The sequence below is a fragment of the Nilaparvata lugens genome, chromosome 1 (assembly GCF_014356525.2).
Source record: "Nilaparvata lugens isolate BPH chromosome 1, ASM1435652v1, whole genome shotgun sequence".
Classification (NCBI taxonomy): Eukaryota; Metazoa; Arthropoda; class Insecta; order Hemiptera; family Delphacidae; genus Nilaparvata; species Nilaparvata lugens.
Window position 1 is genome coordinate 58,514,824 of NC_052504.1, and position 26,948 is coordinate 58,541,771.

At 38.5% G+C, this 26,948-nt stretch overlaps 1 protein-coding gene across 1 annotated transcript in view; it reads right to left on the bottom strand.

Annotated features, from left to right (window-relative positions):
* Nucleotides 1-26,948, bottom strand: part of LOC111048964 (major facilitator superfamily domain-containing protein 6-A-like) — a 66,929-nt gene that overhangs the window by 28,357 nt on the left and 11,624 nt on the right. Inside the window, exons 3-5 of the mRNA XM_039433283.1 lie at nt 21,195-21,268; nt 20,355-20,579; nt 11,249-11,549 (exon numbers count right to left, since the gene is read on the bottom strand). Of these exons, the coding sequence (XP_039289217.1) occupies nt 11,249-11,549; nt 20,355-20,579; nt 21,195-21,268 (600 nt within the window). The remainder of the gene's footprint in view (nt 1-11,248; nt 11,550-20,354; nt 20,580-21,194; nt 21,269-26,948) is intronic.

Genomic DNA, 26,948 nt, shown 5'->3' on the forward strand with positions numbered 1-26,948 from the left:
GGTCAAGATCACACACTACCTGTGCCAGGCTTTTGCCCTGCAAGGAGCCGTGCTTTCGCACTGCATTCTGGACTTTCACCCTGCAAGGAGCTAAGCTTTCGCACTGCATGCTGGGCTTTGGCTCTGTGGGGAGCCGTGCTTTCGCCCTGCGGGGCCGTGATTCTGCACTGCCCTACTTTGCCATGCTTGCACACTGCTATGGCTGGGCTTTTGCCCTGCATGGCTGTGCTCTCGCACTGTCTACTTCGCCATGCTTGCGCCCTGCATGGCTGTGCTCTTGCACTGCCTAACTCCGCTGTTCTTGTGTACTCTTTTGGCCAGGCTTTCGCCCTGAGTGGCCGTGCTCTCCTTATCCATCTATCATCCTCCGTGACGATGGCGGCCACCTCTCCTGTAGCCTCCTTTTGGCCCTCATGTGTGTTGGTCGGTGTGTCACCTCCTGACAATGCTCGGAAGAGTGCATCAGGGACCACGTTCAGCTTCCCTTGTCGGTATTTGATAACCAAGTTGTACTGCTGCATTTCCAAGGCCCATCTCGCGAGCCTTCCTGTTGGGTTTGGGATGGCTCTGAGCCACTTTAGAGCCTGGTGATCCTTGATCACTGTAGTCTTGTATCCCTCTATATACGGCTTGAATTTTCTCAATGTGAAAATCACAGCCAGGCATTCCTTTTTGGTGGTGGAATTCCTCAGCTCGGCCCCCTTGAGCCCTCTGCTTGCGTAGGCGATGACCTTCTCCTCCCCATCGACATCCTGGGTAAGTACAGATCCTAATCCATATTCCAAGGCATCTGTTTGGAGTGTGAACGGAAGTTCAAAGCGAGGATACATGAGCACTGATGATCCAGTGAGGGCCCCCTTTATATCCTGGAAGACCCTGTCCTCTTCTGGTCCCCAGTGCCACTTCACTCCTACCCTCAGCAGCCGGTGCAAGGGGGTTGCAACACACCTCCTATACCAGGACGCCAATCCCAGAAAACTCCAGAGCATCCTCAGCCGATGTGGAGTTGGAAACTCGTTCACAGCTCTCACTGTTTCCAGATCGGTCCTGAGCCCCTGCTTCATCACTATGTGACCCAAGTACCGCAACTCTCGCTTCAAGAACTGGCACTTCTCCTGGTTAATTACCAAGCCAGCCTCTCGTAGCCTTCTGGACACTCTAGCTAAATTTAGCATATGAGCTTCCAATGTCTCTCCCAGGATGATGACGTCGTCCAGGTAAGCAGAGGCACAGGGCTCCAACTCCGGCCCAATTACCTGGTCTAGCAGACATTGGAATGTAGCACCAGCTGAGTGCAGTCCAAACGGCATCATCTGGAATTGGAATAGCCCCCTTCCAGGAACTCTAAACGCTGTAAGCTGCTTACTCTGCTCCTCCAATGGTACTTGCCAATACCCGCTCTTCAAGTCGATTTAAGAAATGTATTTAGCATTCCTCAATCGATCCAAGATGCCTGTCATATTCGGCAGAGGATATGCATCTCGTTCCGTGAGTGAATTAATTTGACGGAAATTGATGCAAAATCGCATCTTTCCATTGGCCTTCTCCACCAAGACAATTGGTGAACTCCAAGGGCTGCTGCTCGGCTCAATCACCCGCTGATTGAGCATACTGTTGACTTCCTTGTTTATCACCACTTGCATAAGCAGATTGCGAGGATACAGACGTTGAAGGAACGGTTCAGCTCCTTCTTTCAGTCTGATCTTATGCACCAGGAGATGGGTCGCACCTGGCACATCTCTGAATTTCTCCAGCTCCGCCTCCAGGAATTTTTTGAACTCCTCCTTTTCTGAAGTCACAGCTGCCACCTGTTCCACTGAAGCAGGAGGCAATACCATCCTCCTCTGCCTTAGATCGAGTCTTGCTTGAATTGCTTTCAAATGACTTAATCCCAAAATCATTTTGGATTCTAACTCGTTGATCACTGCCACTCTCCAGTAGACTTGTCTACTGCACACCTCGGCAGTCAGCTTCAGCTCCTCCACTATGGGAAGCTTCTCTCCAGTCACCAAAACAGGTTGATGGCTGATTGGTTTAACCTGGCAATTACCAGACTTCTTCAGTTGTTGTGCTGCCTCTCCAGAGACATAGGACAACTCAGCCTTGGTATCGACCAGTGCATTGAGCCAGACGTCTTGGACATGTACCAGCATGAAGATGCGTGTCTCCTGGGGCTGCGGACACCTTCCTTGCGTGTCTATGGTGGCTGCACTGGACTTCATCTCTCTCCCTTGGACCTTCACAGTCTTCTGGGTAGTTGGTGCACTCTTCTCCCTGGGTTGAGGCTCCCACTCCACGGTATGGGTGCGAGTGTTGATCTTCACCCTGTGCTCCCACAGAAACTGCATGCCAAATAAAAATTTGGGTGATAATCCCTCCATGATTGTCATCACTGTGGGCAGCACTTCTTGGCCGACTCTCAGGTTGTTTTCCAACTCCCCATACAGCCACGCCGCTGTTCCATTGGCCAAGACCACATCCCGCTGTGTAGGTGTTTTCCCTGCACACCCAGCTGCCTCTAAGCTCACGAACGTTGCTAAGCTTAAATAGTTGGATTCCACTCCTGTATCGAATAAAGCTCAATATTGGTGGCCAGCTACCTCGACTGTGGTGTACAGCCTGTTGTCAAACTGCAACTCCGGTTCCAGTTGGAGTTGGTTCCTGGTTCTCACCACAGTGGCTTTATCTGTCGTCCTCTTTTGGTCTCTCTCACAGGCACAACTGGGATGAGACTTCCCACAGGTCGTGCAGAGAGAAACCTCAGGGCACTCTGACCCCCAGTGACCCACCTTCTTGCACTGCCAGCACACAGGTCCAACTGGAGTCGACTCTGCACATCGTTGGGCTGTTGTAGGCTCAGGTTTGGGGCGAGATTTCACAGGTTTACGAACCTCCTCCTGTTTCGCAGCCTGCTGCTTCTGCTGAGCACTTTTCTCCTCTGACTTTATCCGCTCATACTGCCTGACCAGCTTGAGCAGATTGTCAACTGGATAAACTTTGGCTTCCCTGATGTACAGCTTGGACCGAGGTAGGAGATTCTTGTAGGGCCTCTGTAGCTGGTGGCTGATTGAGAAATCTCCTCTCTGCCTCATGAGGGTCTGAAGTTCCTCCACATAGTCATCAAAGGCCACGCCTTCACGTTGCAGTCGACCCAGGACCAGGACCCAGTCCTCCTTGTAGGTCGCTGGATAGTAACAAGACCGGAAGTCTCTTACAAAATCGTTCCAATGATGCCAGAACCTCCTCCAGTTCCGCATCCACAAGGAACACCTTCCCGCTAACATTTCTGGTAGCGCCGGGAACAACTGCTCCCCTGTCAACCCATAGGCTTGTTTCAATTCCTCAAGGAGCTCCAGGAAACTAGGAGCGTCTCCATTCCCATCATATGACAACCTCCATCCCCGAACTTTATCGCACACTGTTCCTGTGTCCATAAATGGAGTGTGAGGTGCTGCAGCTCTGATCGGTGATTTCGTTGCATGTCGGGGCCTGTACTGGTGAGCCGGTGAAACCTCTGGTCTCACTAATGCAGGTCTCGCATGATATAGTGGTCCAGTATCTGCATTAGCCAGTATTGATCTCGGCAATGCTGGTTGCATCACAGCCTCTCCACTAGGAGGTGGTGGTAGCATTGTGAGGAATCGCTGCCTCTGCTCTGCTAACGCTCTCCTCAACTCGGAACAGGTGCTGTCAGTAGGCACAGAGTCCAAGAGCAATTCGACAGTGTCTCTGCTCTGCAAGCGATACACCCACGAATGACATGACTTGTCATCCAAAGCTGGTGACGCCTCCTCAGGTAGTTTTTTGAGTCTGGAAGACTCCTGGTGATCTTCCTCTACAGAAGGCCACAGTGACGTTGCTCCATCCGCCTCGTGGTAGCTCACACTAGCTCCATCGCTAGCCTAGCTCGGACTGCTGGATTCACCTGCTGTTCTCCTGTGGTGATCCACTAGAACCTTCCTCAGCTCCGCCATTGTACCTGTTGCAGGTAACCCTGCCGATGTTCCTGGCTACACTGCTTCATTACGGTGGAGTTTGTAGATCCAGGACACTCCTGGATCGCTGCTTTCCTCTGGCGCCTCCTTGTCCTCTCCAGCACGATTACACTTCACTTCCATACTCATTGCTGTTTTTCTCCTCCTACCTTTGGCCCCACGTTTGTGTGCCAATCTACTGAGTAAATTTTTGCCCACACCTTCTTCTATCAGAATTCCCAGTGTCGCTCTGGGCCAGCTAGATTCAGTCAGCGTCTGGGGTGGCCGCAGCAGGTGATGGGAGGTTTGGTGGGGCGACCGTCAACCACCCTCGTTCAAGTCGGGGGTTGGAACAGGGTCTTGAGTACCTTGAAGAAATGCTTCCCTCTTTTGGGTAAGAGGGGCTGTGCTTTCGCACTGCCTGAAAGGGTTGGGCATGGAGTGAGAGGAACAGGAACGATCTGGTGTCTGCCATGAGGGGAGTCTCTGGTACAGGATGAACATTCCCAATTGCCACTAGATGTCCTCTTGGTATTTGGGTCTGAAATAGCAGGGTATAAGAGCCTTGGGACTGGTTGCCATAGTTGGTCACCAGGTCCCTAACCTCGGGTACCTGCTATTTCCTGTGGCCAGGATCATGTCTCGAGGTCGAGACCAAGCCTTACTCAAGGTACTCTTGCTATTCTAGGATGGAATAGCAAGGTATGGGGGCCCTTGCACTGGGTGTCACAACTGGTCACCGGGTCCCTAACCTTGGGCACCAGCTATTTCCTGTGACTAGGATCATGTCTTGGTGTCGAGAAAGGCCTTCTCAAGCGTTACTCAAGGTCATCTTGTTATTCTAGGACGAAATAGCAAGGTATGAGAGCCCTTGCACCAGGCATCACTACAGGTCACCAGGTCCCTAACCTCAGGTACCGGCTATTTCCTGTGGCCAGGATCATGTCTCGAGGTCGAGACCAAGCCTTACTCAAGGTACTCTTGCTATTCTAGGATGGAATAGCAAGGTATGGGGGCCCTTGCACTGGGTGTCACAACTGGTCACCGGGTCCCTAACCTTGGGCACCAGCTATTTCCTGTGACTAGGATCATGTCTTGGTGTCGAGAATGGGCACCAGCTATTTCCTGTGACTAGGATCATGTCTTGGTGTCGAGAAAGGCCTTCTCAAGCGTTACTCAAGGTCCTCTTGTTATTCTAGGACGAAATAGCAAGGTATGAGAGCCCTTGCACCGGGCATCACTACAGGTCACCAGGTCCCTAACCTCGGGTACCGGCTATTTCCTGTGGCCAGGATCATGTCTCGAGGTCGAGACCAAGCCTTACTCGAGGTCCTCTTGCTATTCTAGGACGGAATAGCAAGGTATGGGGGCCCTTGCACTGGGTGTCACAACTGGTCACCGGGTCCCTAACCTTGGGCACCAGCTATTTCCTGTGACTAGGATCATGTCTTGGTGTCGAGAAAGGCCTTCTCAAGCGTTACTCGAGGTCCTCTTGTTATTCTAGGACGAAATAGCAAGGTAAGAGAGCCCTTGCACCAGGCATCACTACAGGTCACCGGGTCCCTAACCTTGGGTACTGGCTATTTCCTGGGACTAGGATCATGTCTTGGTGTCGAGAAAGTCCTTCTCAAGCCTCACTCAAGGTCCTCTCTTGCTATTCTAGGATGGAATGGCAAGGTATGAGAGCCCTAGCACCGGGCATCACTACTGGTCACCAGGTCCCTAACCACGGGTACTGGCTATTTCCTTGGGCCAGGATCGTGTCTTGGTGGCGAGAAGGGCCTTTCCAAGCCTTACTCGCGGTCCTCTTGTTATTCTAGGACGAAATAGCAAGATATGAGAGCCCTTGCACTGGGTGTCACTACTGGTCACCAGGTCCCTAACCTCGGGCACCGGCTATTTCCTGCGACTAGGATCGTGTCTTGGTGTCGAGAAAGTCCTTCTCAAGCCTTACTCGAGGTCCTCTTGTTATTCTAGGACAAAATAGCAAGGTATGAGAGCCCTTGCACCAGGTATCACTACAGGTCACCGGGTCCCTAACCTTGGGCACTGGCTATTTCCTGCGACTAGGATCTTGTCTTGGTGTCGAGAAAGTCCTTCTCAAGCCTTACTCAACGTCCTCTTGCTATTCTAGGACGGAATAGCAAGGTATGAGAGCCCTAGCACCGGGCGTCACTACTGGTCACCAGGTCCCTAACCACGGGTACTGGCTATTTCCTTGGGCCAGGATCGTGTCTTGGTGGCGAGAAGGGCCTTCTCAAGCCTTACTCGCGGTCCTCTTGTCATTCTAGGACGAAATAGCAAGATATGAGAGCCCTTGCACCGGGTGTCACTATTGGTCACCAGGTCCCTTACCTCAGGCACCGGCTATTTCCTGCAACTAGGATCGTGTCTGTGTGTCGAGAATGTCCTTCTTGAGCCTTATTCGAGGTCCTCTTGTTATTCTAGGACGAAATAGCAAGGTATGAGAGCCCTTGCACTGGTGACGCCCGGTCACCGGGTCCCTAACCTCGGGCACTGGCTATTTCCTGGGGCCAGGATCGTGTCTTGGTGTCGAGAAAGGCCTTGCCAAGCCTTTCTCGAAGTACTCTTGCTATTCTAGGACGAAATAGCAAGGTATGGGAGCCCTTGCACCAGTCGTCACAACTGGGTCCCTAACCTTGGGCACCAGCTATTTCCTGCAACTAGGATCGTGTCTCGGAAGGCCTTCCCGAGCCTTTCTCGAGGTCCTCTTGTTTTTCCTATTGGAAATAGGAAGGTAGGAAAGTCCCTTACACTCGCCGTCGCTGTCGGTCACCGGGTCTGTAACCTCGGTCACCAGCTATTTCCTGTCGTCAGGATTGCATCTTGAGGTCGAGAAAGGCCTCCCTGAGCCTAACTCGAGGTTCTCTTATCGAGGCACACAGTATAATCTGCTCTCAAATGTTCAAGTGCTATGTCTGTTTTCGATATAAACCTCGCCATGACATTTCACCAATGGGACAACTACCTCAGCCTCAAGTGACACCCTCTTGTCCTTTCCCCAATACTGGAATTGATTATGGTGGTCAATTTAACATCAAGGTGCATAATCTACGCTCCACTTCTATCACCAAGGCCTACATCTGTGCTTTTGTATGCGTGGTGATGAAAGCAATCCACATTGGAGTAGTAACTGACTTGTCCTCTGAAGCATCCATTGCTGCTTTGAAGAGATTTGTTTCTTGGTGTGGCCTCTGTAAAAACCTCTATATCCAATTGTGGGACAAATTTTGTTGCTTCTAGCAATATCTTCCAAGCCCTTCTCATGTCAAAGTGTATCCTACTTTCTGAGTTTGCTGCCCACCAATACATTATTTTCCACTCTAACCCACCTGCCACTCCTCATCAGTGTGGCCTCTGGGAAGCAGCCATCAAGAGTATCAGACACCACCTCCGTCGTGTCATTGATGAACAAATACTGACACTTGTTGAATTCACTACACTCATTACTCAAATAGAGGCAATATTGAATTCTTGACCTCTTACTCCTCTGTCAAATGATCCAACTGATATATCAGCCCTAACACCAGGTCATTTCTTGACTGGATCACAATTGGTTGCCATTCCTGAAGAAGATTTTCAAGATGTCAACCTCAATCGCCTCAAACACTGGAAACTTATTGAAGCACTCTATCAACACATGTGGAAGAGATGGCTTTTGGAATACATCCATACCCTTCTACAGAAAACCAAATGGAACAAGGATGATCACAATCTACAGGTCTCACATGGCCACTAGCCCGCATTATTGATGTCTATCATGGAAGGGATTGAGTTGTACGAGTGGTTCACTTGAAGACTCAACAAGGAACTCTGACTCGTCCATCACACAAAGTGTTTCCACTACCCTCGAACTCTGAGTGATCTTAATGCCAAGCCTGGCATACTTGTAAATAGTATCATGAACTCTATTTTTATATTCCAGTTGTAGTATTCTATTTATTGTTGAATCCTAGGAGGATTCAAGGCCACTGCTATGTTTCATATTTAGTATTATTATTAATTGTAGCTTTAGAGTCCTCAACCCTCAACTGGTTTCTATTGGTTACTTGTGGTTGTGCAGTAACCCTTTCTTTGTAATCTAGCGCATGCATTCAGTGGAAGCGTTACCCCGGCTTCCATTCATATGAAGAGATTGCTATGAGAAACTTCTATTCCGCTCTCGTTAAAACTGCTCCACAATATTCTCTTCTTATTATTAACAGTATTGTGGAAAACCTCGTTTAATTGTTATTTTTCTTATGATATATTATTATTACCGGCCGTGAAAACCGTAACTCATACCTTAACTCCTTACCGCAATCATTATTGTTCCACCTCATTTCCGACCTTTTACCTCATATAGTGAAATACCTAAAAGTGCTACAAGACATTCACCATCAACGCTACGTGTGGCCACACCAATGAGTCAACGCTTCAATTATGTATGGTGAAAAGGAACAATATCAAGGTATTTAGATTCATTTATCAATTTCATTATTATTTATCCTTGCATCACGTTTTGTGGTATCCTCACCCCTTCATCTGGTCTTATTCTACTACTCCTTTTATTTCCTATCCTTATTCCCGAACAAAAAGTTTTATTTGATTTTATGTTACAGCCTATTTTAAAAATGGCAATATTAGTTTTCCATTTTTTTGCGATTCTAGTGGTTATCAAGAGTCTCTAAATCGAGTCTGATATGTCATAGAAAATAATGATTGGTTCTAAATTGTGGATAATTTTATCCTTTACGAGCTCAAATGCCTGAAATTCATCTTGAATCTCTGTCTCCTATCATAGAACTGCCGAGACTGTTAATATGTGTAAAATATCTTAAATTTCCTGATTTTTTCAACAATCTAATCTTTCTCACGAACATAAATTTCATGAATCGTTTACATCAAATGATAGAGAAGATTCTATTCTACAATTCAAGATCAAGTGTTGTTTTTTATATTAATGGGTTACCGAAATACATAGCGTATTGAATATAGAAAATGTTCATTTTTTGTGTATTGAAATACTGCTTAAAGTACAATCAGTAATGAATTCTTAATTTTTGTACGGAATTTAACTTTTGATCCATGATTTTTAACCGCCTTGACAAGCCGAGAAGAATGTATGATGAGATCCGATCATTGTAACAAAAGTTATGAGGGTTTGAAATTTTTATCCTTGAGGTGTCCTTATGTGCGCCTCTCTACTAAATCAAGTGCATCTAATGGATGATTCTCATAGAACATGATCTTATGAACTTATATCATTGTGCGAAATCTCAATGTGACAACAATGTAGTTAATGATGATGGTTGAAGCTAAAAATAAGGTGTTTTCAAAATACAAGGAGCATTGTTGTCAGGTGTACCTGGAAATCTATAAAAGATAGAGTGCTCTACCTGGTCTCAGATTGTAGAGCAAATTCCGCCGAAAGGGATTTTGAATTATAAATTTAGATGGTAACAATCGGAAGATATTTTTGATCGAAAAATAAAATTCATCAAAATTGATTTTGTCTTTAAATTTTACTCATTTTTTAAAAATCATAACTCATTACTCATTGAAGATAGAGAGTTTCAAATGATCTCATTTCATTGAAAATTTCATAATCTTAAAAAAGGTGGGAGCGAAATTTTCTGTCCAAATACTGGATTTGGCGGGAAAGCTGAAAACTGGAAATGAACCAAAAATAACGAGTTCTTTGTGACATTCTGTATCCAGCACAAGGAAATTTTGAATGAAAAAATTGGTTCTGGACTTCTCTAATGTATCCAAACAATATACTACGAGAGGTTATCTCTAAAGTAAAGACCGTTGGCAAATTTCTCGCCATGAGGTTGGCTAACCTGTGTCGGCTGAATCCAGTCTCATAATATACACACTGCATTGTTGTCTGCCATTTGTCCCGTTGTTCTATCTTTATTTACGTTTCAGTTATAGCATTTAGAAATGAATGAGAAAATTGATGTTGCCGCCAATTGTGAAATTCGTGGAGTGATATGTTTTTAAACCATCAAAACGTTAAACCGGTCAAAATTCATAGGCAGTTGGTTACTGTGTACGGTGAAAATGTGATGAATGAAAGAAACGTTCGAAAATGATGTGAAAGGTTTAGAAATAAGAGAGTTAACGTGCATGATGAAGAACGTTCCAGGAGGCCCTCAATAATCAACGAGGACTTGTTGAAAAAGGTTGATGAAGAAATCAAAAACAATCGTCGCATGACAATATCTGAATTGACCCATATTTTCCCTGGTGTTTCAAGAGCTGTTATTGGTCGCATTGTGCATGACCATTTAGGCTTCAGAAAAGTTTGTGCGTGTTGGGTGCCATACGCATTATCGGAATGTCACAAACAAATCCAAATGGGATCTGCTTTGGAATTCCTAATGCGCCACAAAGAAAATGGTGATGAATTCCTTAATTCAATAGTTACCGGCGATGAAACCTGGATTTCTTATTACACGCCAGAAAGAAAACGGCAGTCATGTGAATGGTGTCATCCTCAGTCACCAATGAAACCAAAAAAGGTCAAGCCACTGCCGTTTGGAAGGAAATTGATGGTCACGGTATTTTGGGATCGATTTGGCATTATATTGATTGACTTTATGCCACGTGGAACGACTGTAAATGCAGAATATAACTGTGAAACACTCTTCAAGTTACGGCATGCCATTCAGAATCGCTGCTGCGGATGACTTACCTACGGCATGATACTGTTGCACGATAATGCTCGCCCACATGTGGCTGGTAAGATGCTCGATTTACTGAACAGATTTGGATGGGAAATTTTCAGTCACCCACCATACAGTCCAGATTTAGCACCTTCAGATTACCATTTGTTTGGCAAATTGAAAGAATTTTTGGGAGGTAAGCAATTTGCGGGTGATGACAAACTTAAAGATGCCATGAATCGATGGCTAAATGAACTGGCGGCAGAAGAATATGACAAGGGTATATTAAAGCTGGTGAATCGCTATGACAAATGTCTCAATTAATATGGCGACTATGTAGAGCACTAATGTAAGTTGTGTATTTTATTCTGTATTACTTTGATTGAACATATTTTTTAAATGATTTTTTTTACAACAAAACGGTCTTTACTTTAGAGATAACCCTCGTAAAAAGCAAAACTACAATATAAATTGCAAGCACACCCCCTTTTTTATGTCTATATTGACTGGACTATTATATTTTGCAATGACAAAGACTGAGTTACCGTACCTACTGTGAAATAAATGTTGTAAAATGCACAGTAGTTGTATGAAACTCACCAAGAAGTGTAAATGTCATTGTATCGGAAATACTGACTAGGACAGTGTAACCGACGCATCCAAGCACCAACAGCACTAAGAACACCCACAGCTGATACTCCTCAGTGACATGCTTCACTTCAACTAGAGTTCCCAACTCGGTTACCGAGGGATTATTGCATGTTGTTCTACAGTGAGACAGTTTCACATCATTCTGCTTGCAATGCGAGCTATTCAACAGATCTGTTGAAGATACCAGAGTGCTTTTCGATGTGTCTTCCATTGAAAGTACATTGAATGAGAAGCAGGAGCTCTTATTTCCCTGTTGGAGAATTATGACATTATTCAGAAGATTAATGACATGTTCGCATCAACAGGACAGTTCTAATTACAAACATTATTCCTACTGCAGTTTTTTTCTTATAACATATGAATTAAGTTTATAAGACAAAGTGTATCCTTGTTTCAAATGTTATTTGTGGCAAAAGCTATTGTTATTGAAATATAATTGGATTAAGCCCAGAAATCACCAGAATCTCAATATTTGATCGAAGTTTTCAGGCATAACTGCTTAGAAATACACTTTTGTGAAGTGAGTATAATACCGGGTGATTACAAATGAAATAGACAACTTCAATAGCCTGTACAAAATTAAACTGGTGTATTTCAACATAGTAAGTGATATAGGTTTGTAGGGAATTTCTTGAAGTTTATGTTGGTAGAACTGTTGCTGGCTATTGTTGGCTGCTCCGTGTTACAACAGCCAGTTTAGTTTAGCAATATGGCCGCTACTCAAGTGGAGAAAGCTTATTGTGTTCTTGAATTAGCCATAACAAACTCTGTTACTGTTGTGCAGCGTCATTTCAGAACAAAATACGGTAAACCACCACCAACAAGGCAATCAATTTATGACTGGTATGAACGTTTTGAAAGCAGTGGATGTGTGTGTAAGAAGAAGAGTACTGGAAGACCTTCTGTTACAGAAGAAAAAATTGATAGTGTTCGTGATGTTTTTGTACGAAGTCCAGGAAAATCGACTAGATCAGCGAGTTTAGAATTGCAAATTCCTCAACCTATTGTGTGGAAAATTCTGCGGAAACATTTGAAAATGACACCTTATAAATTGCAGTTAGTACAAAGTTTAAATGACAGTGATAAAGTTGTACGTAAAAATTTTTGTCAAGAGATGCAACATTGTCTTGAAAATGATGACACATTGTTTAATCGCCTAATTTTCAATGATGAATGCACTTTTCACATTAGTGGAAAAGTTAACAGACATAATGTACGAGTATGGGGAACAGAAAACCCAAGAGCGACTGTACAGCATATACGCGATTCTCCTAAAGTGAACGTGTTTTGCGCTTTATCTTGTGAAAAGGTTTACGGGCCTTTCTTCTTCCAAGAACCATCAGTAACCGGAAGAATTTATCTGGACATGTTAACCGAATGGTTAATGCCTCAACTCCATGAAGATAGTTGTAACTTCATTTTTGTACAAGATGGAGCTCCGCCTCACTGGTACTCAGACGTCAGAGGGTATCTGGATGAACATCTTCCTAGACGATGGATCGGCCATGCAAGTGAGGAAAACGTTGTGCTTCAGCCGTGGCCACCTCGTAGTCCGGACCTAATGCCCTGCGACTTTTTCTTGTGGGGCTATATAAAAGACAGAGTTTTCATACCACCGCTTCCTGTTGATATCGATGATCTTAAACAACGAATCACAAATGCTCTTGCTACAGTTAACGGTGAGATGCTTAGTCGTGTGTGGTCAGAATTTGACTACCGTGTTGATATCTGTCGTGTTGCAAATGGTGCACACATTAAACATCTGTAAATTTTCAATAGAAACTTCAAGAATTCTTCTATGTAATCATGTAAGTAATGATCTAAACTTTTAAATAATAAATTCTCTACAAGCTATTCAAACTGTCTATTTCATTTGTAATCACCCGATATTATTATATAGGTACTGTCAAACTGGCTAACTTGAAACAGTTTTCAACTTTGACTTGAAATTCAGTCCCATTATTATTTTAATAGTTTATTTCTCTTGTGCTCAAAACTTAGGTCTTTAATAGCCTAATACTTCAAATATATACATTCAATTTCATTATTATTCCAACCTGTTCTGAAAAAAAAATTAAAAAATCTGGTGTGGTACACTCACACAACTTTCCTTGCCCATTGAACTGTAAGCCTCATTCTTAAACGAGAATAATTTAGGGGAATAACATAATGACGATTGGCGGCAACATATTTGAAACTACGATAAGACTACTGTATATGTGTTTATATAATTGTTTTCAGAGTACTTTTTCCTTTGTGTAAATTGTGAAATTCGATGATTTTTTTAAAAGTCGTCAAAACAGCTGTTCTACAGATGAAATATCTCGACTTTGTGTTATTTTTATAAACTGCTCTACGTACCTACTTCATGCACGAGAAGGAGTTCACAAAGTCCATTTCTCAAGGATGGGGTGGACCCCATTAGTTTCCTAGGAAAAAGACTCATGCAAGTTGATAGAGCTGATAAATAACTATACAGAGTATGAATTTGAAATAAATCGGTCATTATTGAGAAAATCGTGAAAAACAGGGTTTTTTAGTGATTATCTGCCATTTTTCTCAAGAATATTACGGAGCTTCTGCTATTTTCCCAGGAATGAGACACGAGTCAGTTGATATGGCTTATGAATAGCTATCCATGGTATAAATTTGAAGAAATTCGTTAAAGCCGTTTTCGAGAAAACCGTGAAAAACATGGGTTTTTAGTAATTATCTGCAATTTTTCTCAAGAATATTACGGAGCTCCTGCAATTTTCCCAGAAATGAGACTCAAGTCAGTTGATGGGGCTTATGAATAGCTATCCATGGTACACAGACGCACATACGCTCATACACACACACACACACACACACACACACACCACACACACACACACACACACACACACACACACCACACACACACACACACATACACATGTACAGACCAACACCAAAAATCATGTTTTTGGACTCAGGGAACCTTGAAACGTATAGAAAATTTGAAATTGGGGTACCTTAATTTTTTTTGGAAAGCAATACTCTCCTTACCTATGGTAGTAGGGCAAGGAAAGTAAAAATATGGTGTCTCAAGTTACCCACAGAGGTTGGGTAACTTGGGACACAGGTATGATTTGCCTGTAATTAGACAATTGAGTGGTTGATGGCTAACTTGGGACATTAGATTTTGAATATGTTTCATATTCATAATAAAAAACTTTAACTGTAAAATAGATGAATAATTGAAAAATAATTCTGTGTAATAATTGAGTGTTCACAATAGAAGTTATTAAAGGTTCAATTTCTAGGTTGAAAATAGTAGATTGTTATGACTGTAAAAAAAGTATCTTAACTGTTAATCAAATGTTCAAAACGTTAATAAATATTCTCAATTATGTGTTCCCAACAAATCCACAATGCCAGAACTCGGAATGAATTGCACAGACAGCTGGTAAGTTAGCGGGAGCTGGAATTGGTGGGTTAAACTGCCCAAGTTAGCCGGTTTGACGGTAGTGCAATAGAATGTTTTACATTGCAAGTGCAATAAAATATGACTCAAGGACGTTCAGATAAAATCACATAGACAAGAAAAATAAAAAATCTAGATAGAGTACCTCTTCGAAACAGTTGTTAACTGGCAACTAAATTAATAATTTTGTCAGGTTGGCATTAAGTTGAGTTGATTTTGTTAGGTTGGCACCAAGTTGAAGATTTAAATGCATTTATCGCGGAAAAATTTATTGGGCACTGCTACTTCAATCCTGGGAATATTATATTACTAGCCGTCAGGCTCGCTTCGCTCGCCATATCTGTTTAGCCAGACGTTTAGTCTGGACCCCCGACTGGATTGTCCTAATATAATATGATAAAAATGAAAAAAATGCAGGCGAGCGAAGCGAGCCTGCTGATCTCATTCTTTGACGATCCAGTCGGGGGTCCAGGGGGCAGAGCCCCCTGGCTAGACGGATATGGCGAGCGAAGCGAGCCTGACGGCTAGTGTGTATATAATTATAATTGTTTTCAGAGTACTTTTTCCTTTGTGTAAATTGTGAAATTCGATGATTTTTTTAAAAGTCGTCAAAACAGCTGTTCTACAGATGAAATATCTCGACTTTGTGTTATTTTTATAAACTGCTCTACCTACCTACTTCATGCACGAGAAGGAGTTCACAAAGTCCATTTCTCAAGGATGGGGTGGACCCCATTAGTTTCCTAGGAAAAAGACTCATGCAAGTTGATAGAGCTGATAAATAACTATACAGAGTATGAATTTGAAATAAATCGGTCATTATTGAGAAAATCGTGAAAAACAGGGTTTTTTAGTGATTATCTGCCATTTTTCTCAAGAATATTACGGAGCTTCTGCTATTTTCCCAGGAATGAGACACGAGTCAGTTGATATGGCTTATGAATAGCTATCCATGGTATAAATTTGAAGAAATTCGTTAAAGCCGTTTTCGAGAAAACCGTGAAAAACATGGGTTTTTAGTAATTATCTGCAATTTTTCTCAAGAATATTACGGAGCTCCTGCAATTTTCCCAGAAATGAGACTCAAGTCAGTTGATGGGGCTTATGAATAGCTATCCATGGTACACAGACGCACATACGCTCATACACACACACACACACACACACACACACACACACACACACCACACACACACACACACACACACACACACATACACATATACAGACCAACACCAAAAAATCATGTTTTTGGACTCAGGGAACCTTGAAACGTATAGAAAATTTGAAATTGGGGTACCTTAATTTTTTTTGGAAAGCAATACTTTCCTTACCTATGGTAGTAGGGCAAGGAAAGTAAAAATATGGTGTCTCAAGTTACCCACAGAGGTTGGGTAACTTGGGACACAGGTATGATTTGCCTGTAATTAGACAATTGAGTGGTTGAAGGCTAACTTGGGACATTAGATTTTGAATATGTTTCATATTCATAATAAAAAACTTTAACTGTAAAATAGATGAATAATTGAAAAATAATTCTGTATAATAATTGAGTGTTCACAATAGAAGTTATTAAAGGTTCAATTTCTAGGTTGGAAATAGTAGATTGTTATGACTGTAAAAAAAGTATCTTAACTGTTAATCAAATGTTCAAAACGTTATTAAATATTCTCAATTATGTGTTCCCAACAAATCCACAATGCCAGAACTCGGAATGAATTGCACAGACAGCTGGTAAGTTAGCGGGAGCTGGAATTGGTGGGTTAAACTGCCCAAGTTAGCCGGTTTGACGGTAGTGCAATAGAATGTTTTACATTGCAAGAGCAATAAAATATGACTCAAGGACGTTCAGATAAAATCACATAGACAAGAAAAATAAAAAATCATAGCACCATTTCAATATTTATTTCATTAAATGCTTGAAACAATCATGTTTATTGAAAAAAAAATGTTGCTATGATTTTAGTTTCTAATGTACAATGAAGGGTCGCCGGAGCACAGTGGCCGGAGTTCCGCCTGCACTGAAAGCCGCCACTTCCAAAAAAATGGTCAGTTTTTACGGACGCAACCAAAGTGGAACAGTGAAAGACAAACTGGGTCTATTCCTATTTTACATCTATCATTTTTTGGCAGCAATGAACCTGTATTCCTCTTAGTTTGTAGTAACATGATAAAGGCTGAAAAGTGAATAGGCCTATTAAAAGTGTTCATTATAGGAGTTATCACTAGATTTAGTAATATTCTTATATTGGGGAATTCCATCATATTCAGGGAATCAAATTTATGAAAACATAATGTTAATATCATTTTTTCTTAAATCTCCTTCTAGTATCTAACTGTATTGGAAACAAAACTAAGATATTTATAGGCTCAGATATAATATGCTCAGGTCAGAGAAGGTGATCGGTCAATTTGTGTTATCTATTTTAGTAATTCTAATATTATTTATGATCATTATCCTGGTTCTAATCAACAAAAAAATTCTATTGACCGAACCGTTGACTGCTTAACCAGTTACTCGAAATTGATACCGTAGTTGCATATGATGGATAAAATGGAATACTATTTATTACTTATACAAACGTTAATATTATATTGAGATGAAATTATTATATATATTATCTGCCATACTGGTATGCTATAAATAAGAAACAAGGTACCCTACTGTATAGGGACACCTTATGTATGAATGCATGATTAAAATGATGTAGCATCTTAAATTATTCAACTTTTCAAGTGATTTCTATCCTTCTATAGCATAGGCAGAAGCTGTATGTAGTACCTTTTCCAGGAATAGTGATAATAAATGAATGAAAATGTTATCACTACGAAATTCTTGTTCAATTTATTGTGGATTTTATTGGAAGTTCGAGGTATCCTTGAGGCCAAGAAAATCTAATGCATTTAAATTTTATGCAGTTTGCTGGACCCTGCAAGTAGTCACATTTTGATTTTGTGAAATTGAACTTTGCGGTTAAACTGGAAAGCAGTTTGTACCGGCAGAAGTACTGTATCAGAAACCAGAAATATTTATATTCAGTTTAATGGCTTTAAATCTATTGCTATCCAACTAAACCTCTAAAATTGAACAGATGAATAGAACCCAACAATAGATTTCAACTAGTACAGTAAATATAAGTAGATATACATGATAATTATGTCATGTCTTCAAAGAATAACAAACAATATTTATAAATTACATTTTTGTGGGATCAGAATATTCAATGATTCTTAATAAGATTGTCCTTCATAATATTCAACCAACAATATGAATCTGAACTCATTAAAAAAATAATCATCTACAGCTCTATAGAAAGATGCCACTTTCGATGAGTTGGAAAACGCTACCTACGCTTGGTCAATAGCATTTACAGCCGGGGGTGGTGGATTTTCGCGAGTAAACTAAGCTTGTCGTGTGCGTGAAGCGACAAGCTGGATCGGAGAAAATACCTAGTTTGACGTCGTCCCAGTTTGAAAATAGTCAAATTTGTCCCACTTTTTTTTTGTTGTGGTGGTTTTAAGGGCAGGCGGTTCTCTGCGACCCCACAATGAACATACAAGCAACCTTAAATAACAAAATGAACATTGAAAATAAAATAAGTATGTTTATGCATTACATTGTTCACTTTCTTGTTTAGAGCTAATTGCATGTACAAAAAATCATTTGTTCATTCAAACCTGAAAATGACTCGAATTAAGTTTGAAACATCCAATGCATTAAAATAAAAAACATATATATTGAAAGAGTAATTTAATGCTCATTTTTTTATAAATTTGAATACAGGCCTATCTATGGGCATAAGCTAATAATAAGAAACTAAAATAATTAAGGAAGAAAATAATTAAGGACTGAAAATTTTGTGAAGTAAACACTACAAGACACCTATTTTGGACTGTGTGTAGGGTACGGTAAACTAGCCCATGTTGGGACACCAAAATTCAAACAGCATTAACTTGGACAAAAATTTTAAAAAATCTTCATTTTTTAATTTTATATTTTATTGTATTTGCTTACACTCTCATCCTTGAGGACGGCCACTGCATTGATTGTCAGTTGATTTTTTATTGCAAAAACAATTTTTTGGGGAGTGTCCCAACCTTAAGATTGGCCCACAATGGGACATCCCTTGCCCAGGTTGGGATATTGAATTAAGAATATACAATTTATTGTTTTTGTTAATTTATAACATTATTTTATTATAATTTATTATTGATAGTATAAATATTATTTGAAAACATTTATTTATTTGAAAAAATGTTTTAGTAAAAACTATGATCAAAAGTCATGTGCACAAAGTGTGTTTGAAATAGGCTACCTCTGAAGCTACATTACAGGCTATAATCAAAAATCATATTTATTTATAACTTATTTCATTGATTTGTAGCCTACATATCAGTAAAATAAGTTTTAGAAGCGATGCTCATCATTATAAAATGAGCATATATCATGATTGCAGTGTCCCAATGTTGGCTGTCCCAAGGTGGGCAGATGGTCATGGCTTTGTTTTAGACAGAATAACTGGATTAAAAATAAGAGTAAAATAATGTTCTACATGTTAAATTATTTATAAAATAATACGGAATGCATATTAGCTGTGAGACTTACCTTTAATGGTAAATTTTTAAAGTAAAAATTAAAATTCCTCTTCACAAAAAGAAAACTTTGAGGTTAAAAAAACATGTTTTTAATATTTTCTTAATAACTGGTGCTACCAAAGACCTTAAAGATGCATAGACTCACATGCAGCGTTAGTGTCATACTTGGAATTGAAATCCGCCATTGAGGGGGCAACCCATAAGATTATTACATGTTAAAAAATGTAAAATGTAGAATGTAAAAAATCACCAATGCCTTTGTGATCTATAGTATTACAAATATATTTATATAATATCTCGTGCTAAAATACCCCAATGGCGGCCTTCAATTTCAAGTAAGAGTTATCACATTGGGAAGGCATAGGCATTGTGGGTCTATATATCTTTAAGGTCTTTGGGTGCTACAGTTGAAATTATTATGTATGTAATTGAGGCTATAAACAGCTGATAAACATCGCAGTTGTTGCCAACCTTACACTCACTAATTTCCCACAACTTTAAGTGTCCCAACGCAGGATTGTCCCAACGTGGGCTAGTTTACCCCACCCTTATCTAAATTTGGGAGAGGAATAGCACAATATTACCTTATTTCTTCTCTCCCTATCATTCTGATGATGTACTTATTGTATATATCAATAAAGAATAATAATAAAGTTGCTGATTTTCATATTTTCTCATGCCATATACATTTATGATGATTATTTGGAGAAGGCAAATTGATAAGGCCTACTGATTCTATGATTGTTTTTCAGTTACGACTCTTGACAAGAATTCTGAGAAAGTATAATAAGTTACGGTAATGTGTTTTCATTGTTGAAAAATCTTATATTTTTCACAAATCCAATAACATCAGTCACAACTCTAACGAATCACCATTATTAATAAGATATGCTACCATATTTATAGCCTAATCAGTTGATTAATCACAATACTGATCCATAATATTATAAACTTTTGACAGCTTCATCTAAATAGAGATGAGAAAGAGAAAATAAACAACTGTATACTCACTAAGACTTCCATCCTTTTAAATGAACTTGTTAGATTAGTTTTGAGATGCAGAGCTTCATTGGCCAAGACTGACACGTCATTCCATTCAGAAAATCCATCAAGAGATATTCTATCAGTTGAAATATCTGCATTCCCTTTTTGGAAAAGTTTGCATATATTTGTTGTTGGTGGTCCTGCATTTCTACATTCAGTTCTATACAAATCTTGATTCACAATACACTGCATCTAAAACTCGCAAATAAATATGTTACAACGTCGGCTAATATTGTTAACCAGAATAAAATGAAATTTTTGCACAACCAAAAACGTCTATTAAAGTCCTACAAACCAAAAAAGTGCAAGACACAGTTTTTGCCAATGCATCATAAATGATTTCTCCTAAATCATACTAAAGCCTATTCTCTCTCTCTGTATGAATTGTGTGACAAGAAGTTGAACAGCAATTATTACAAGCTTATTGAATTCCTCTAGTCAGACAAGAAAAAATAATTCACACGTAGGCCTAAATTTATGGAAGATGCCTACGGCTTAAATTAATCTAGGTACCGTACTGAGATTTTTAATAATGTCTGTGTTCGATCACATCATAATACATATACATATAACACATTTCTGTGTTCATTCATAATAATAGGCTACCTTGATAGATAAGTTAGTGGAAATGTAACATAGGTAACTTTGAAGATAAATGCAATAATTGAAAGTCATTTTATTGAGGAACAACACTGGGATGGAAAAGATTGCGAAGTCTTATTAATCATTTCTGGAAATGAGAGTAACTTTAATTCTCTACTCAACACAATAAGGCAATATTCAAAATTATAAGAAAACTGAAATTACCTGACAGCGTATTGACGATGTGGCGAAATTGAAATCTGTTGCTTCTGAATCACAAGTGCTCTTCTTATTAAAATCTTTCAAACCAAAAAAGTGCAAGACACAGTTTTTGCCAATGCATCATAAATGATTTCTCCTAAATCATACTAAAGCCTATTCTCTCTCTTGTAATATTACATTTTTCTTCTCACATTGGAATCGAATCTTCAATTCGAGATCTATGGAACTTTATAGTAAATGTCAGAGTTATCAATAGACGGACAAATTTTTTGATGGAGAATTTATTATCGTAAATGTTTGTTGCATTGTTCCATGGTGTCACCGAGGCTGGGTTGACAGAATTAAAAAGATAAATGGTTTAGTTAAATAGAGATGATATATGTATAAAAATTTAAAATAACATTTTAAAATAAAGTTTTATTGAGAACAGATGTAGAATGTGAATTCTAAACTTGTAAATTATAATTTTGTGGTGACGTGTCTGTAAAAATCGATACTGAACGAGGCGTTGGCTTTCGTGACTTGCAACTTGTGTCTTTTCCTGTTCACCCTTCTCTCTAGAAAAATGGCTGGCTACAAGTGTTGTCGTGGAGTTTTGCTCTAAATCATTTTCGTTTATTAATGTTTTAAATTGAGTTTTATATAGATTTTTTGTGCTGTTTTGTTCAGAATTAGCTATTAGTGTAGTCAAGCCAATAGCCACTGTGTTTCAACTGTAAACTAGATAAGTATTTTAGTTCGTAGTTACTCTGAAATAATTAGGCTTAAGATATTTTCTCTTTCTGTATTTTGTGTATTTTCATCTGAAGATTATAAGTTAATTTGCTCTGAAAACTGGATTTCTCATTCATAGGCAATAGATCCATTCACAATTTATCAAGAATCTATTTTATTGGAGCCGACAACTATTCTTAGGTTGATAGGTGTTAAATGCTATTCCAACCGTTTAAGGAAAAATTGGTAGCACGGCAAATGGTACCCCTGGTGGGACAGAATTACAAAATAAATATGTCCCAAATGGTACACTATGAAATCCCTGGTTATAAAAATTATTAGTAGGATAGATATCTTGATAGGTTATGAATGGTTTGTTGCTGAGTGGGAAATCGGTTCAAGAGAGATCAAGTCCTAATGAATATATTATCTGTGCAGACTAGCAAAATGGCATACAATATGAAAAATATTAAAAATGATGATGAGTTAATAGCTGCCTTAACACAACTGTTTGATAATTTCAAACAAGAGCAAAATTCTAGGTTTGATGAGTTAAATGCTAGATTTGATGAGCAAAATGCTAAGTTTAATGCTAGGTTTGATGATATGAAGCAAGAATTTGCTGAAACATTGAGTGATAATCATGAAAATGAAAACAAATTGAAGCAGGATGATAGTAGTGTTAAGTTACAAGATCAACTCATTCAAGTTTCTGACAATGTAGGCCTAGTTACTGTTGTTGAAAAAGTCAACCCTAGTGAGATAGTAGAATTGAATAAAGAAGTAGGTAGGGAGTTGTCTTCACTGAAAGTCAACTATCATGAAAGTGATATTGCTACATTGAAGGTTAGGAAAACTATAAGTAAAGTGAATGTTTACATGAGACAGATTTCTGTGGAGGTTAGGAACAATGTAAACAAAATGAATCTTGCTTTGAGTCAAGTTGATGAGTTCAACTTTCAACTGAGAATTGAAAAGGTGTATGCAATGCATTCTCAAGTGAACATGACTAACTTTTGCAAGCGAAATGGCTTTGTTGAAACAAATGAACCCATGAATAAAATCATGTTCTTGAAGAAAACAAAGCACAAAGTCTCCATTGATGTGTTAGTATTCAAAGGTTGTTTCAAGTTGCTTATTTACAAGATTATGACAGTAAATCACATGATGAAAGGGTATTCCCCAACACACAATGATTAGGAATCCTGTGTTATGCCGGGATTCAGAATAGCATAATCGCTACACAGTGTATGGTAAGAGTCCATAATTGTGTCTTTTTTCTTTCCTGTAGCCTATTTTTCTTGGCCCTTAATCTTTTCAATTTTCGATTCTTTCCTGTCTTTGTGTAATATTCAGTAAAATTCTTCTATGATGCATATCTTAACCAATCTTGTCCATAGTCATTTAAATTTGTATTTTTCTGAAATAATTTTAGAAGTTGAAATAGTAGCTTATTTTCCTAATCTTTAAATTGTTGATAAAACCTAACTTTTCTAAAATCTATCCATTGTAGTGTAAAGAATTGTGTGCTTGTGACATATTTTTTCATCATGTATCACTTATGAGAAGTGTATCAATTTTGTGTGTGTTGTTTTAGGGAATTTATTTACCCAGTTTTCTTTTTCTCTTGTTTGTATTTTTTAGGGAACTTATTTACCCATATTTCATCTTGATCGTCTTTGTATTATAATCTTGAAATGTTTGTACTTATTATACAGTCTTTAAAATTTTAAATTATTTAAAAAAAAATAATTGGTTCAATTTAAAACGTTTTGTTATATTATTAATTGAAATAAGTTTTTTGTGATTGATATCTTTTTCAAAATTTTTAAATTTGTTTGTTCTATAGAGTTTGATATGATTGATTATCGTTTGAAATGGATGCTGGAGTGTATGTAGAATTTTTAGTGGGGTTTGTTGATTAGAATTTTGCTGGTATGTGATTGTTTTTTGAGATGGAAAACCATTATTGCCTAAAGAAGAAATGACCAGAAGGTCATGACTTAGAGAGGCAGTAATGAGATAATATTTTTTGTGTTGATTACTTATGTTGATTGCCATAGATGCAAAAAATAATGATTAATAATGTTGATTGCCATAGATGCAAAATGATGATTACTTATGAATATTGTTTGCCTTTGAAGCAAAATATTATTGATGTTTTGAATGATTTCTTGTTTAATGATTGATAGTAAAGTTTTGTCATGAAATGTAGTTTGTGTTTAGAACATTGAAGAGTCGAAATAAACTATAGTATCCAACAAACGATGATTAACAATATTAAATAATTTGCTTTTTATACAATTTTTGAACAAATTAAAACTAAATAATTTGAAACCCTGAATGATAAATCATAAATGTGAAATGAACATGCTATAAATGAAATGTTATATTAAATGATAATGAAATGCAGATATATTATGAAATGATGTGAATAGAAGACCAATGTCTGAAATTATTGAAATATGTATTGAAATTAAATTTTGTTGTGATAATCTGATGTTTTTTTTTTACAATTTTGATAATGATACAGGGTGTTATGAAATTATATTTCTATTTGAAGAATGGATTAAAATTTTGATAATTGAACAGTGAATAGATGAAAATGAATTTTTTTTAAATTTATCATTGATATGTCCATATTTCACAATTTATGTATTGCTGACTGTATAATAAGATGTTAACAAATTTCAATTTCATAAATACTTAAAATAATTTTCATGTGTATTAGATTGTATTGATAGCCTAATCAAGTTTTTCATTTTAGTTTATAAGCATTTTAAGACAACAGGTACAGCACGGACATTAACATTGAAATAGTTATCATGTGAATCTCGAAATCAGTAACAAGTGAACGCCATGAAGAGTGTTAAGAACATTTGGGTGATTTTCGAACTAGTGTGACATAACTACGCCAATATCTACGCCAAAATCTGCGCTGCGGCCTACACCAATGACTACGCCAATGTCAACACCAATATCAACATCAATAACTACGCCAAAATCTACGCCGATGCCTGCGCCAACGCCAATATCTACGCCAATATCTGCGCCAATGCTGATGCCAAAATCTGCACCAATGCTGATTCCAATGCCAATATCTACGCCGATGCCTGTGCTGATGCCAATGCCAATAGCTACGCCAATGCCAAAATCTGCGCCAATGCTAATGCCAATGCCTGCGCCAATGCCAATGCCTGCGCCAATGCCAATATCAACGCCGATGCCAAAGCCGACACCAAAGCATACGCCAATAGCAATGCCAATGCTTATTGCTGACTCTGTATCTCAAACTTCAACACTACTGCATTACCTGGAGGTAATTGCCATCCATGTTCACATTCACAACTTTGAATTCAGAAGAACAGTCACAGTATCATGAAAGAATTGATTCAAAAAATCCTCTCCTAAATTATTCCTGTATGCAGAACTCTAAACCTTGAAAGCTGAAAATATCAAAAAACCAAACCTTACCTAAATTAATCCTCACCTAAATTAATCCTGTATGCAGCATCTATCTCTTTTCCAAAAAACGAATTACATTGTCATTTCAAGCCTGAAATGTACATTGTATAATTACAAATATGATACAAAATTTATGTGACTCTGTATTGAATTTGGAATGCAGCCATCTACTACAAACATGAAGCAATGCTAACTGAGATGTCACCGGTATCAAGTTTGGAATGCAGCCGTCTACTACAAACATGAAGCAATGCTAACTGAGATGTCACCTGTATCGAGTTTGATATGCATCAGTCGACTACAAGTATCAGCTCAACACTATGTGCATCCAGATCAGCCCAACACTTAACGTCATCACATTGGAGTCACACTTAACTGAAAATCATACTGAGTGCCTTAACGGACTGTTTTCCAAAATGTGCATCAATAAAATCAACCGCGTCAATAGTGAAAGAAATGAACATTTTTTGATTTATTGAAATTTTATGTGAAAATTAAATGTAACAATTCAGCAATTCATTTAAAAAAAAAATAAATAATAATAATAAATTTTTCATTCAACATACTAAATTTTTTTATGCAATAAAAATTAAATTTTCTATCTATTAAATTTATGTGCAATTTCAAAAAGATATTCTTTACATATTAAACTTTCTGTTGAGATATTTTTCTTTAAATTATAAAGCTAAATCAAAAGTAATATTGATATTCCATATTTTGAGATATTGTTTGGAAACATATAACAAACGCTATTGATGAATTTTTATAATAATTTTCAATATTTTTGGATGACATGTATTGTTTTTCTAGAAAAAATTGTTACTGTTCTCAAATTTAAATTTCAACAATTTTCATTAGGGTCAATGTAAATTTTTTTTTAAATTTTTCAAACAGTAAAATTTTTTTATGTCAAGAGGGGGGTATTTGTAATAGGCTACCTCTGAAGCTACATTACAGGCTATAATCAAAAATCATATTTATTTATAACTTATTTCATTGATTTGTAGCCTACATATCAGTAAAATAAGTTTTAGAAGCGATGCTCATCATTATAAAATGAGCATATATCATGATTGCAGTGTCCCAATGTTGGCTGTCCCAAGGTGGGCAGATGGTCATGGCTTTGTTTTAGACAGAATAACTGGATTAAAAATAAGAGTAAAATAATGTTCTACATGTTAAATTATTTATAAAATAATACGGAATGCATATTAGCTGTGAGACTTACCTTTAATGGTAAATTTTTAAAGTAAAAATTAAAATTCCTCTTCACAAAAAGAAAACTTTGAGGTTAAAAAAACATGTTTTTAATATTTTCTTAATAACTGGTGCTACCAAAGACCTTAAAGATGCATAGACTCACATGCAGCGTTAGTGTCATACTTGGAATTGAAATCCGCCATTGAGGGGGCAACCCATAAGATTATTACATGTTAAAAAATGTAAAATGTAGAATGTAAAAAATCACCAATGCCTTTGTGATCTATAGTATTACAAATATATTTATATAATATCTCGTGCTAAAATACCCCAATGGCGGCCTTCAATTTCAAGTAAGAGTTATCACATTGGGAAGGC